At 41.8% G+C, this 14510-nt stretch overlaps 1 protein-coding gene across 5 annotated transcripts in view; it reads left to right on the forward strand.

Moving 5' to 3' along the window:
- Trpm (transient receptor potential cation channel, subfamily M) overlaps positions 1-14510 on the forward strand; it is a 246533-nt gene that overhangs the window by 195627 nt on the left and 36396 nt on the right. For 2 of the 5 annotated variants that reach the window (XM_071660310.1, XM_071660311.1), the window contains exons 18-19: positions 9557-9658; positions 10032-10280. The exons of 1 other annotated variant lie outside the window; for it this stretch is intronic. In XM_071660310.1, the coding sequence (XP_071516411.1) occupies positions 9557-9658; positions 10032-10280 (351 nt within the window). The remainder of the gene's footprint in view (positions 1-9556; positions 9659-10031; positions 10281-14510) is intronic. 2 more of the 5 variants (XM_071660312.1, XM_071660313.1) reach the window with 2 other exon arrangements.

Genomic DNA, 14510 nt, shown 5'->3' on the forward strand with positions numbered 1-14510 from the left:
CTGACTCACTTCCCAAGCTCTCTCATCCCCAACAGACTTCATACTTGCCCCTCTTTCCAGGACTCTTGCATTTACCTCCCTTACAACCCCATCCATAAACAAATTAAACAACCATGGAGACATCACACACCCCTGCCGCAAACCTACATTCACTGAGAACCAATCACTTTCCTCTCTTCCTACACGTACACATGCCTTACATCCTCGATAAAAACTTTTCACTGCTTCTAACAACTTGCCTCCCACACCATATATTCTTAATACCTTCCACAGAGCATCTCTATCAACTCTATCATATGCCTTCTCCAGATCCATAAATGCTACATACAAATCCATTTGCTTTTCTAAGTATTTCTCACATACATTCTTCAAAGCAAACACCTGATCCACACATCCTCTACCACTTCTGAAACCGCACTGCTCTTCCCCAATCTGATGCTCTGTACATGCCTTCACCCTCTCGATCAATACCCTCCCATATAATTTACCAGGAATACTCAACAAACTTATACCTCTGTAATTTGAGCACTCACTCTTATCCCCTTTGCCTTTGTACAATGGCACTATGCACGCATTCCGCCAATCCTCAGGCACCTCACCATGAGTCATACATACATTAAATAACCTTACCAACCAGTCAACAATACAGTCACCCCCTTTTTTAATACATTCCACTGCAATACCATCCAAACCTGCTGCCTTGCCGGCTTTCATCTTCCGCAAAGCTTTTACTACCTCTTCTCTGTTTACCAAATCATTTTCCCTAACCCTCTCACTTTGCACACCACCTCGACCAAAACACCCTATATCTGCCACTCTGTCATCAGACACATTCAACAAACCTTCAAAATACTCATTCCATCTCCTTCTCACATCACCGCTACTTGTTATCACCTCCCCATTTGCGCCCTTCACTGAAGTTCCCATTTGCTCCCTTGTCTTATGCACCCTATTTACCTTTCCAGAACATCTTTTTCAGAAAAGAGGAGTGAATGTTGGGGTGAAGAAGGTGGTGAGAGTAAGTGAGCTTGGGAAGGAGACCTGTGTGGGGAAGTACCAGGAGAGACTGTGTACAGAATGGAAAAAGGTGAGAACAATGGAAGTAAGGGGAGTGGGGGAGGAATGGGATGTATTTAGGGAATCAGTGATGGATTGCGCAAAAGATGCTTGTGGCATGAGAAGAGTGGGAGGTGGGCTGTTTAGAAAGGGTAGTGAGTGGTGGGATGAAGAAGTAAGAGTATTAGTGAAAGAGAAGAGTACATGTGTATATGTATGTATATATCTGTATATGTATATGTGCCTGTATGGGCATTTATGTGTATATATGTGTATATGAGTGGTTGGGCCATTCTTCTTCTGTTTCCTTGCACTACCTTACTGCTGCGGGAAACAGCGATTGGGGTGTCTAAATGTGTGTGGATGTAACCAAGATGAGAAAAAGGAGATAGGTAGTATGTTTGAGGAAAGGAAACTGGATGTTTGGCTCTTAGTGAAATGAAGCTCAAGGGTAAAGGGGAAGAGTGGTTTAGGAATGTCTTGGGAGTAAAGTCAGGGGTTAGTGAGAGGACAAGAGCAAGGGAAGGAGTAGCACTACTCCTGAAACAGGAGTGGTGGGAGTATGTGATAGAGTGTAAGAAAGTAAACTCTAGATTGATATGGGTAACACTGAAAGTTGATGGAGAGAGATGGGTGATTATTGGTGCATATGCGCCTGGGCATGAGAAGAAAGATCATGAGAGGCAAATGTTTTGGGAGCAGCTGAGTGAGTGTGTTAGTAGTTTTGATGCACAAGACTGGGTTATAGTGATGGGTGATTTAAATGCAAAGGTGAGTAATGTGGCAGTTGAGGGAATAATTGGTGTGCATGGGGTGTTCAGTGTTGTAAAGGGAAATGGTGAAGAGTTTGCAGATTTATGTGCTGAAAAAGGACTGGTGACTGGAAATACCTGCTTTGAAAAGAGAGACATAAATAAGTATACGTATGTAAGTAGGAGAGATGGCCAGAGAGCATTATTGGATTACGTGTTAATTGATAGGCATGCGAAAGAGAGACTTTTGGATGTTAATGATCTGAGAGGTGCAGCTGGAGGGATGTCTGATCATTATCTTGTGGAGGCAAAGGTGAAGATTTGTAGAGGTTTTCAGAAAAGGAGAGAAAATGTTGGGATGAAGAGAGTGGTGAGAGTAAGTGAGCTTGGGAAGGAGACTTGTGTGAGGAAGTACCAGGAGAGACTGAGTACAGAATGGATAAAGGTGAGAACAAAGAACGTAACGAGAGTGGGGGAGGAATGGGATGTATTTAGGGAAGCAGTGATGGCTTTCACAAAAGATGCTTGTGGCATGAGAAGCATGGGAGGTGGGCAGATTAGAAAGGGTAGTGAGTGGTGGAATGAAGTAAGATTATTAGTGAAAGAGAAGAGAGAGGCATTTGAACAATTTTTGCAGGGAAATAATGCAAATGAGTGGGACATGTATAAAAGAAAGAGGCAGGAGGTCAAGAGAAAGGTGCAAGAGGTGAAAAAGAGGGCAAATGAGAGTTGGGGTGAGAGAGTATCATTAAATTTTAGGGAGAATAAAAAGATGTTTTAGAAGAAGGTAAATGAAGTGCGTAAGACAAGGGAACAAATGGGAACTTCAGTGAAGGGGGCTAATGGGTAGGTGATAACAAGTAGTGGTGATGTGAGAAGGAGATGGAGTGAGTATTTTGAAGGTTTGTTGAATGTGTTTGATGATAGAGTGGCAGATATAGGGTGTTTTGGTCAAGATGGTGTGCAAAGTGCGAGGGTTAGGGAGAATGATTTGGTAAACAGAGAAGAGGTAGTAAAAGCTTTGCGGAAGATGAAAGCCGGCAAGGCAGCGGTTTTGGATTGTATTGCAGTATTTTTTTATATTTTTTATTATACTTTGTCGCTGTCTCCCGCGTTTGCGAGGTAGCGCAAGGAAACAGACGAAAGAAATGACCCAACCCCCCCCATACACATGTATATACATACGTCCACACACGCAAATATACATACCTACACAGCTTTCCATGGTTTACCCCAGATGCTTCACATTCCCTGATTCAATCCACTGACAGCACGTCAAACCCGGTATACCACATCGATCCAATTCACTCTATTCCTTGCCCTCCTTTCACCCTCCTGCATGTTCAGGCCCCGATCACACAAAATCTTTTTCACTCCATCTTTCCACCTCCAATTTGGTCTCCCACTTCTCCTCGTTCCCTCCACCTCCAACACATATCCTCTTGGTCAGTCTTTCCTCTCTCATTCTCTCCATGTGCCCAAACCATTTCAAAACACCCTCTTCTGCTCTCTCAACCACGCTCTTTTTATTTCCACACATCTCTCTTACCCTTATGTTACTTACTCGATCAAACCACTTCACACCACACATTGTACTCAAACATCTCATTTTCAGCACATCCATCCTCCTGCGCACAACTCTATCTATAGCCCACGCCTCGCAACCATACAACATTGTTGGAACCACTATTCCTTCAAACATACCCATTTTTGCTTTCCGAGATAATGTTCTCGACTTTCACACATTCTTCAAGGCTCCCAGGATTTTCGCCCCCTCCCCCACCCTATGATCCACTTCCGCTTCCATGGTTCCATTCGCTGCCAGATCCAGTCCCAGATATCTAAAACACTTTACTTCCTCCAGTTTTTCTCCATTCAAACTTACCTCCCAATTGACTTGACCCTCAACCCTACTGTACCTAATTACCTTGCTCTTATTCACATTTACTCTTAACTTTCTTCTTTCACACACTTTACCAAACTCAGTCACCAGCTTCTGCAGTTTCTCACATGAATCAGCCACCAGCGCTGTATCATCAGCGAACAACAACTTACTCACTTCCCAAGCTCTCTCATCCCCAACAGACTTCATACTTGCCCCTCTTTCCAAAACTCTTGCATTCACCTCCCTAACAACCCCATCCATAAACAAATTAAACAACCATGGAGACATCACACACCCCTGCCGCAAACCTACATTCACTGAGAACCAATCACTTTCCTCTCTTCCTACATGTACACATGCCTTACATCCTCGATAAAAACTTTTCACTGCTTCTAACAACTTGCCTCCCACACCATATATTCTTAATACCTTCCACAGAGCATCTCTGTCAACTCTATCATATGCCTTCTCTAGATCCATATATTCATATATATATATATATATATATATATATTATCCCTGGGGATAGGGGATTAAGAATACTTCCCACGTATTCCCTGCGTGTCGTAGAAGGCGACTAAAAGGGGAGGGAGCGGGGGGCTGGAAATCCTCCCCTCTCGTTTTTTTTTTTTTAATTTTCCAAAAGAAGGAACAGAGAAGGGGGCCAGGTGAGGATATTCCAAAAAAGGCCCAGTCCTCTGTTCTTAACGCTACCTCGCTAACGCGGGAAATGGCGAATAGCTTAAAAGAAAAGAAAAGAATATATATATATATATATATATATATATATTTTTTTTTTTTTTTTATTTGCTTAGTCGCTGTCTCCCGCGTTTGCGAGGTAGCGCAAGGAAACAGACGAAAGAAATGGCCCAACCCACCCCCATACACATGCCTTGATTCAATCCACTGACAGCACGTCAACCCCGGTATACCACATCGCTCCAATTCACTCTATTCTTTGCCCTCCTTTCACCCTCCTGCATGTTCAGGCCCCGATCACACAAAATCTTTTTCACTCCATCTTTCCACCTCCAATTTGGTCTCCCTCTTCTCCTCGTTCCCTCCACCTCCGACACATATATCCTCTTGGTCAATCTTTCCTCACTCATTCTCTCCATGTGACCAAACCATTTCAAAACACCCTCTTCTGCTCTCTCAACCACGCTCTTTTTATTTCCACACATCTCTCTTACCCTTACATTACTTACTCGATCAAACCACCTCACACCACACATTGTCCTCAGACATCTCATTTCCAGCACATCCATCCTCCTGCGCACAACTCTATCCATAGTCCACGCCTCGCAACCATACAACATTGTTGGAACCACTATTCCTTCAAACATACCCATTTTTGCTTTCCGAGATAATGTTCTCGACTTCCACACATTCTTCAAGGCTCCCAGAATTTTCGCCCCCTCCCCCACCCTATGATCCACTTCTGCTTCCATGGTTCCATCCGCTGCCAGATCCACTCCCAGATATCTAAAACACTTCACTTCCTCCAGTTTTTCTCCATTCAAACTCACCTCCCAATTGAATTGACCCTCAACCCTACTGTACCTAATAACCTTGCTCTTATTCACATTTACTCTTAACTTTCTTCTTTCACACACTTTACCAAACTCAGTCACCAGCTTCTGCAGTTTCTCACATGAATCAGCCACCAGCGCTGTATCATCAGCGAACAACAACTGACTCACTTCCCAAGCTCTCTCATCCCCAACAGACTTCATACTTGCCCCTCTTTCCAAAACTCTTGCATTCACCTCCCTAACAACCCCATCCATAAACAAATTAAACAACCATGGAGACATCACATATATATATATATATATATATATATATATATATATACTTTTTTTTATTATACTTAATCGCTGTTTCCCATGTTAGCAAGTTAGTGCCAGGAAACAGACGAAGAATGGCCTATCCACTCATATACACATATATATACATGAACGCCCATACATATACATACACAGACATATACCTATATACACATGAATGTATTCATACTTGCTTGCCTTCATCTATTCCTGTTGCTACCCCGCACCACAGAAAACAGCCTCACTACCCCTCTTCAGTAAGGTAGTGCCAGGAAAACAGACAAAAAAAGCCCACATTTGTTTACACTCAGTCTCTAGCTGTCATGTGTAATGCACCATAACCACAGCTTCCTATCCAGATCCAGGCCCCACAGACCTTTCCATGCTTTACCCAAATGCTTCACATGCCCTGGTTCAGTCCATTGACAGCACATCAACCCTGGTATACCACATCATTCCAAGTCACTCTCTTCCTTGTATGCCTCTCCCCCTCCTGTATGTTCAGGCCCCAATGGCTTAAAATCATTTTCACTCCATCCTTCCACCTCCAATTTGGTCTCCAGCTTCTCCTTGTTCCCTCCACCTCTGACACATATATATTCTTTTTCAATCTTTCTTCACTCATTCTATCCATGTGACCAAACCATTTCAATACACCCACTTCTGTTCTCTCTACCACACTCTTTTTATTACCACACGTCTCTCTTACCCTTTCACTACTTACTCAATCAAACCACCTCACACCACATATTTTCCTCAAACATCTCATTTCCAGCACATCCACCCTCCTCAGCACAACCCTATCTATAGCTTATGCCTCACAACCATGTAACATTGTTGGAACCACTCCTTTAAACATACCCATTTTTGCTGTCCGACATAACGTTCTCGCCTTCCACACATTCTTCAGCGCTCCCAGAACCTTTGCTCCCTCCCCCACCCTGTGATTCACTTCCACTTCCATGGTTTCATCCACTGCTAAATCCACTCCCAGGCATCTAAAACACTTCACATCCTCCAGTTTTTCTCCATTCCAACTTACCTCCCAAGTGACTTGTCCCTCAACCCTACTGAACCTAATATCCTTGCACTTATTCACATTTACTTTCAGCTTTCTTCTTTCACACACTTTACCAAACTCAGTCACCAGCTTCTGCAGTTTCTAACCCGAATTAGCCACCAGCACTGTATCATCAGCGAACAACAACTGACTCACTTCCCAAGCTCTCTCATCCACATCAGACTGCATACTTGCCCCTCTTTCCAAAACTCTTGCATTCACCTCCCTAACAACCCCATCCATAAACAAATTAAACAACCATGGAGACATCCTGCAACCCTGCTGCAAACCAACATTCACTGAGAACCAATCGCTTTCCTAACTTCCTACTCGAACACATGCCTTACATCCTCGATAAAAACTTTTCACTGCTTCTAACAACTTGCCTCCCACACCATATATTCTTGATACCTTCCACAGAGCATCTCTATCAACTCTTATCATATGCCTTCTCCAGATCCATAAATGCTACATACAAATCCATTTGCTTTTCCAAGTCTTTCTCACATATATTCTTCAAAGCAAACACCTGATCCACACATCCTCTGCCACTTCTGAAACCACACTGTTCTTCTCCAATCTGATGCTCTGTACATGCCTTCACCATCTCAATCAATACCCTCCCATACAATTTCCCAGGAATACTCAACAAAATTATACCTCTGTAATTTGAGCATTCGCTTTTATCCCCTTTGCCTTTGTACAATGGCACTATGCAAGTATTCTGCCAATCCTTAAGCACCTCACCATGAGTCATACATACATTAATTAACCTTACTAACCAGTCAACAACACATTCACCCCCTTTTCTAATAAATTCCACTGCAATACCATCCAAACCCGCTGCCTTGCCGGCTTTCATCTTCCACAAAGCTTTTACTACTTCTTCTCTGTTTACCAAATCATTCTCCCTAACCCTCTCACTCTTCACACCACCTCGACCAAAACACCCTATATCTGCCACTCTGTCATCAAACACATTCAACAAACCTTCAAAATGCTCACTCCATCTCCTTCTCACATCACCACTACTTGTTATCACCTCTCCATTTGCCCCCTTCACTGATGTTCCCTTTTGTTCCCTTGTCTTACACACCTTATCTCCTTCCAAAACATCTTATTTTATACATACACTTATTCTATACATGCTCTTATTTCATATACAGGAACAGCATTGATGGTGGGTAACACAAATATATGTGTATTACACCTATCACACCACATAGAAGTTTGAGGAAACTGAATGTCTGATGTGGATGAGGTGAAAATTAGAGGTGTTTTATCTTTAGAAATATTCTAGCTATGTATGTGTCACCTGTTACTATAGTCCTCCAGTACCCCAGGATTACATATAGAAAATAGGTGCAGCTGTTAAGAAATTTCTTCTGTAAATGTGAATTCATGGGGATACCTCCCCCTCCTATCTCATATACATGCAGGAGGGTATAAGGCGTGCAAGGAATAGAGTGCATTGGAACAGTGTGGTATACCGGGGTCGACTTGCTGTCAGTGGATTGAACCAGGGCATGTGAAGCGTCTGGGGTAAACCATGGATAGTTCTGTGGGGCCTGGATGTGGAAAGGGAGCTGCGGTTTTGGTGCATTATTACATGACAGCTAGAGACAGAGTTTGAATGAATGTGGCCTTTGTTGTCTTTTCCTAGCGCTACCTCGCACACGAGGGAGGGGGTTGTTATTTCATGTGTGGCGAGGTGGCAATGGGAAATGAATAAAGGCAGACAATATGAATTATGTACATGTGTATATATGTATATGTCTGTGTGTGTATATATATATATACGTTGAGAGGTATAGGTATGTATATTTGCATGTGTGGACATGTATGTATAAACGTGTGTGTGGGTGGGTTGGGCCATTCTTTCGTCTGTTTCCTTGCGCTACCTCGCTAATGCGGGAGACCGACAAGGCAAAATAGATAAAAATAAAGATGTATATTTATGTATACATTGAAATGTATAGGTATGTATATGTGCTGTGTGTGGACATGTATGTACATAGTGTGTATGTGGGTGGGTTGGGCCCTTCTTTCGTTTGTTTCCATGCACTACCTCGCTAACACAGGAGACAGCAACAAGGTATGATAGATATATAAATAACCTCCCCCTCCTAAATTAATCCAACTAGATTTACCATACAAGTCGCTTACTTCATATTCTTATGTTATTCTTCTTGACTTTCTGTACCAACTATTGATTATCATAATGTTCCACCTAATAGCTTAAATGATCCAACAAACTACATATTTTCCATGGGGTTGCAGTGCATGCATGACCTGCATGTGAATGGCTGTACACTTATAATGGTGTTTGTAGGGGTACTGTGGATAGCAGAAAATTTTCCAAAGTCTTTTTAGTATTGGAAGAGAAGTCTAGAGGTTACTAATGGTACAATAAGACAGCTGGATATTTAAAGAGACACAGAAAGAGTAAGTTCATTAATTGTTGTTGGCCACCAAAATCTTAGAGCTCAACAAGTATTGTTGACTGGTGTTTAATGTTTAGGGACTGTGCATTTGACTTTCATATATTATTGTTGTTGTGGCATGAACATCTGAATCATCAGTGAGAAACTTAGGTTCTAAAGATAGAGCTTCAGTTTGATATTATTAAACCTTTTTTACAGTAGTGTTATATTTCATATGCTAACTACCGGATAATAAGTATCATTTCTTTAAATAACACTTCATAACTGCTTGATTTGTAATATTGTTATGATATATGAAGGGTATACACAATATTGATTGATTTTCTTCACTTGCACTTCTTGTTTGTGTATGTGGAGCTGGGTGTTTTATGGTCCCTGCTTTGATATTTATTTACTTTTTTAGTTACATCCAAGAAAAATTACATTTAGATATAGCATTAGGTGTATAGTTTTCACCTCGGTGCCAAGGATAGATTTTTTCAAGAGTGCATTTTTCTCTGTCTTTTCGTCGTTTGTCCCTTTCCTTCTAGGCACAACTGGTCAACTCTGTGTCGCTTCCCTCTCACCCCGTCACCCCAACCCTCCAGTCTGAGGTAGGACCTCCTGGAGGGGATTATGTTGAATTAAAAGTGGTAATTATAGAAGGAATGATGAAATTGTATGCAGTGTAATCTAAAATTAAAATAGATTTCAGCTTGGCTATCATGTGCAATGAGTAGGTCATAACATAGGGGTTTATTTACATCCAGTTTGTGTGTGCTGTTCTTGTTATGCTTTATCCTTTGAATGATGAAAGTACTTAGAAGTATATGTGGTAAGCATTTTGCCATGGAATTTTGCTTGGAATAGTTTTGAAAATATGGGAAAAAATACCTGCTTTATGTTTTATCATATAAGATTGTATTGTTAAAACTGATATATGCTTAAGTGTTATTTATTGTTTAGAATTGAAAGAAAATGGTAAGATGTCAGCAATAACATACTGTTATATGGTCCTCCTTTCAGGCTCCGCTGTGCAACAGCAACAATGCTGCATCATTCTCAAGCACTCTTTTAGCCCCTCCTTCACAGTCGGAGGTTACTAACACAGTGGATGGACATATTCCCCCAGTGAGACAAAATGGTGTATCCACATGTCATCTGTCTGTCTTGGATTCAACTATTTTTAATGATATCAACTCCAAACAGCTGCCCGCAAGAATAAAACTTTATGAGTTTTATAATGCTCCTATAACAAAGTTCTGGGCTCATTCAGTAAGATATACATTAGTTTATTGCAGTTGAATTTGTTTTGAACCATGTCTTTGCATATGTCACTGATCAGGGCCATAGACAGTGTTTTCCATTTCTATATAATTTTCATGAAAAAAAAAGGATGTTTTTTCCATTGCACTTAATTGCTTCTCATGCCCTTGTTAGGTAACCTCACAAGCTGAGGGATAGTCTCTCATTTGCACACAGCCAGGCTCAAGCATTTATGAAGTTATGAAAATCTATTTCTTCCTTCAGGGGAGGTTAATGAGCAAGGAAAATAGGTGAGCTTTGCTTTCCTTAGGAGTAATAGGTAAAATCCAAGTAATAAACCAGGGGTGATCCCAACATCTGCCTCAAAAGACAGAATCAAATTACACAAACCATTGCTCACTTCAGTATACTCCAAAAGAAATTAACACTTGCTATGAGCTCAGATTCAGATGGGCAGGTGCACATCAAATTCCCTCATTGCTGCAAAACCCTAAACTATGCTATGAGAAATATAAAAGAATAATAGTGGTAAGAAGGGGGGTCAAGAAGATTCAGGAAAGATTGTTCATTGTCCTTCCTTTGTGGGAAGAAATAGCTTTTCATGAGTACTATCTACCTGTCTACTCATATATGTTTGCTGTGTCGCTGTCTCCCGCGTTTGCGAGGTAGCGCAAGGAAAACAGACAAAAGAAATGGCCCAACCCACCCCCATACACAATGTACACACACACACGCCCACACACGCAAATATACATACCTATACATCTCAATGTACACATATATATATACACACACAGACACATACATATATACCCATGCACACAATTCACACTGTCTGCCCCTATTCATTCCCATTGCCACCTCGCCACACATGGAATACCATCCTCCTCCCCCCTCATGTGTGCGAGGTAGCACTAGGAAAAGACAACAAAGGCCCCATTCGTTCACACTCAGTCTCCAGCTGTCACGCAATAATGCCCGAAACCACAGCTGTCTACTCATATATCTGTTTATATTTCTGTCTGTCTCTCCCTCTCTCTCTCTCTCTCTCTCTCTCTCTCTCTCTCTCTCTCTCTCTCTCTCTCTATCTGTCTGTCTATCTGTCTATCTATCTATCTGTCTATCTATCAGTTTATCTCACTTTATTTGTTTGTATGTCTTTCTGTCTATTTATGTGTTTGCTGTTTGTTTTTCTGTCTTTTGGTTTTTCTATTAGTCTCTCTCTATGCCTTTTATGTATCTGTGTATATATCCGCTTATCTGTCTGTCTTTTTATCCAAGTCCTTCTGCTAGTTTGCCTATTTGCCTATCTATGTATCTGTTTACTTGACTTTGTATCTGTTATGTCTGTGTATTTCTCTCTTTATCTATATGTGTCTGCTTATCTGTCTTATCTGTCAGTCTTTCAGTATATTTATTTCTCTGTCTATCTAGCCACAACCCTAAACAGGACAGTCATGAAAAACCTACTCACAATTAACTCTGAAATAACTTTTCATTTATACTTCACTCCCCCCTGATACTCACAGCTCAATTGAAACATTAAAGAACTCCCCTGCAACAGGCCTGAACAAAATCAAACTTCCACATAAAACTCTTTGGTCCATTGCGGTTTCAGAAGTGGTAAAAGATGTGTGGATCAGGTGTTTGCTGTAAAGATTATGTGACAAATACTTAGACAAACAAATGCATGTGTATATGGCATTTATGGATCTGGAGAAAGCATATGATAGGGTAGATATACTTTTTAGAAGTTTGTACGAATATACAGTGTGGGAAGAAAGCTGCTAGAAGCAGTGAGATGTTTTTATTTAGGGTGTAGGATGTAAGATGTAGGATGTAAGGCATGTGTACTTGTAGGAAGAGACGAAAGTGATTGGTTCTCAATGAATGTAGGTTTGCGGCAGGGGTGTGTGATGTCTCCATGGTTGTTTAATTTGTTTATGGATGGGGTTGTTAGGGAGGTGAATGCAAGAGTTTTGGAAAGAGGGGCAAGAATGAAGTCTGTTGTGGATGAGAGAGCTTGGGAAGTGAGTCAGTTGTTGTTCGCTGATGATACAGCACTGGTGGCTGATTCATGTGAGAAACTGCAGAAGCTGGTGACTGAGTTTGGTAAAGTGTGTGAAAGAAGAAAGTTAAGAGTAAATGTGAATAAGAGCAAGGTTATTAGGTACAGTAGGGTTGAGGGTCAAGTCAATTGGGAGGTAAGTTTGAATGGAGAAAAACTGGAGGAAGTAAAGTGTTTTAGATATCTGGGAGTGGATCTGGCAGCGGATGGAACCATGGAAGCGGAAGTGAATCATAGGGTGGGGGAGGGGGCGAAAATCCTGGGAGCCTTGAAGAATGTGTGGAAGTCGAGAACATTATCTCGGAAAGCAAAAATGGGTATGTTTGAAGGAATAGTGGTTCCAACAATGTTGTATGGTTGCGAGGCTTGGGCTATGGATAGAGTTGTGCGCAGGAGGGTGGATGTGCTGAAAATGAGATGTTTGAGGACAATGTGTGGTGTGAGGTGGTTTGATCGAGTAAGTAATGTAAGGGTAAGAGAGATGTGTGGAAATAAAAAGAGCGTGGTTGAGAGAGCAGAAGAGGGTGTTTTGAAATGGTTTGGGCACATAGAGAGAATGAGTGAGGAAAGATTGACCAAGAGGATATATGTGTCGGAGGTGGAGGGAACGAGGAGAAGTGGGAGACCAAATTGGAGGTGGAAAGATGGAGCGAAAGAGATTTTGAGTGATCGGGGCCTGAACATGCAGGAGGGTGAAAGGCGGGCAAGGAATAGAGTGAATTGGATCGATGTGGTATACCGGGGTTGACGTGCTGTCAGTGGATTGAATCAGGGCATGTGAAGCGTCTGGGGTAAACCATGGAAAGCTGTGTGGGGCCTGGATGTGGAAAGGGAGCTGTGGTTTCGGGTATTATTGCATGACAGCTAGAGACTGAGTGTGAACGAATGAGGCCTTTGTTGTCTTTTCCTAGTACTACCCCGCACACATGAGGGGAGAGGGGGATGGTATTCCATGTGTGGCGAGGTGGCGATGGGAATGAATAAGGGCAGACAGTGTGAATTGTGTGCATGGGTATATATGTATGTGTCTGTGTGTGTATATATATGTGTACATTGAGATGTATAGGTATGTATATTTGCGTGTGTGGACGTGTGTGTATATACATGTGTATGGGGGTGGGTTGGGCCATTTCTTTCGTCTGTTTCCTTGCGCTACCTCGCAAACGCGGGAGACAGCGACAAAGCAAAATAAAAAAAATAAAGACTTGTATAGGAGTAGGAAGAGAGGAGAGTGAATGGTTCCAAGTGAAGGTTTGTCTGCAGCAGGGTTGTGTGATGTCACCATGGTTGTTCAGTTTGTTTATGGATGGGATGATGAGGAAGGTAAATGAAAGAGTCTTGGAGAGAGGGGCAACATTGCTGTCTGTGAGGGGGGGGGCTTGGGAAGTGAGTAATTTTTTGTTTGCTGATGATACAGCACTGTTGGCGGATGCAAGTGGGAAACTGTAGAATTTGATGACTGAGTTTGTAAGTGTGTCAAAGGAAAAAGTTTATGAGTGACTGTGAATAAAAGCAAAGTTATTAGGTTTAACAGGGTTAAGAGACAAGTTAGTAGGGATGTGAGTTTGAATGGAGAAAAATTGGAGGAAGTCAAGTGTTTTAGGTACCTGGGGATGGACATGGCAGCAAATGGAACCATGGAAACACAAGTGAGTAATAGCGTGGGTGAAGGAGTGAAGATTCTGGGAGCACTGAAGAATGTGCAGAAAGAGACAATGTTATCTGGGAGGGCAAAAATGAGCATGTTTGAAGGAATAGTAGTCCCACCAATATTATATGGATGTGAAGCATACGTTGTATAGATAAGGCTGTGTGGAAGAGGATGAATTTGCTGGAAATTAAATGGCTGAGGATAATATGTGGTGTGAGATAGTTTGATCAAGTAAGTAATGAAAGGGCAAGAGAAATGTGTGGAATGAAAAAGAGTGTGGTTAAGAGAGCAGAAATGGTATGGACATATGGAGAGAAAGATTGAGGAAACGTTGACGAAGAGGTTATATTTGTCAGGAATGGAGGGAACAAGGAGAATGGGGAGACCAAGTTGGAGATGGAAGGATGAAATGAAAATGATTTTGAGTATTAAGGGCATGAACATGTGGAATGTGAAAAGCATGCGCGGGATAGAGTGAATTACGATGATGTGGTACACTAGGGTCGACATGCTGTCAGTG

Source organism: Panulirus ornatus, chromosome 69, assembly GCF_036320965.1.
Source record: "Panulirus ornatus isolate Po-2019 chromosome 69, ASM3632096v1, whole genome shotgun sequence".
NCBI lineage: Eukaryota > Metazoa > Arthropoda > Malacostraca > Decapoda > Palinuridae > Panulirus > Panulirus ornatus.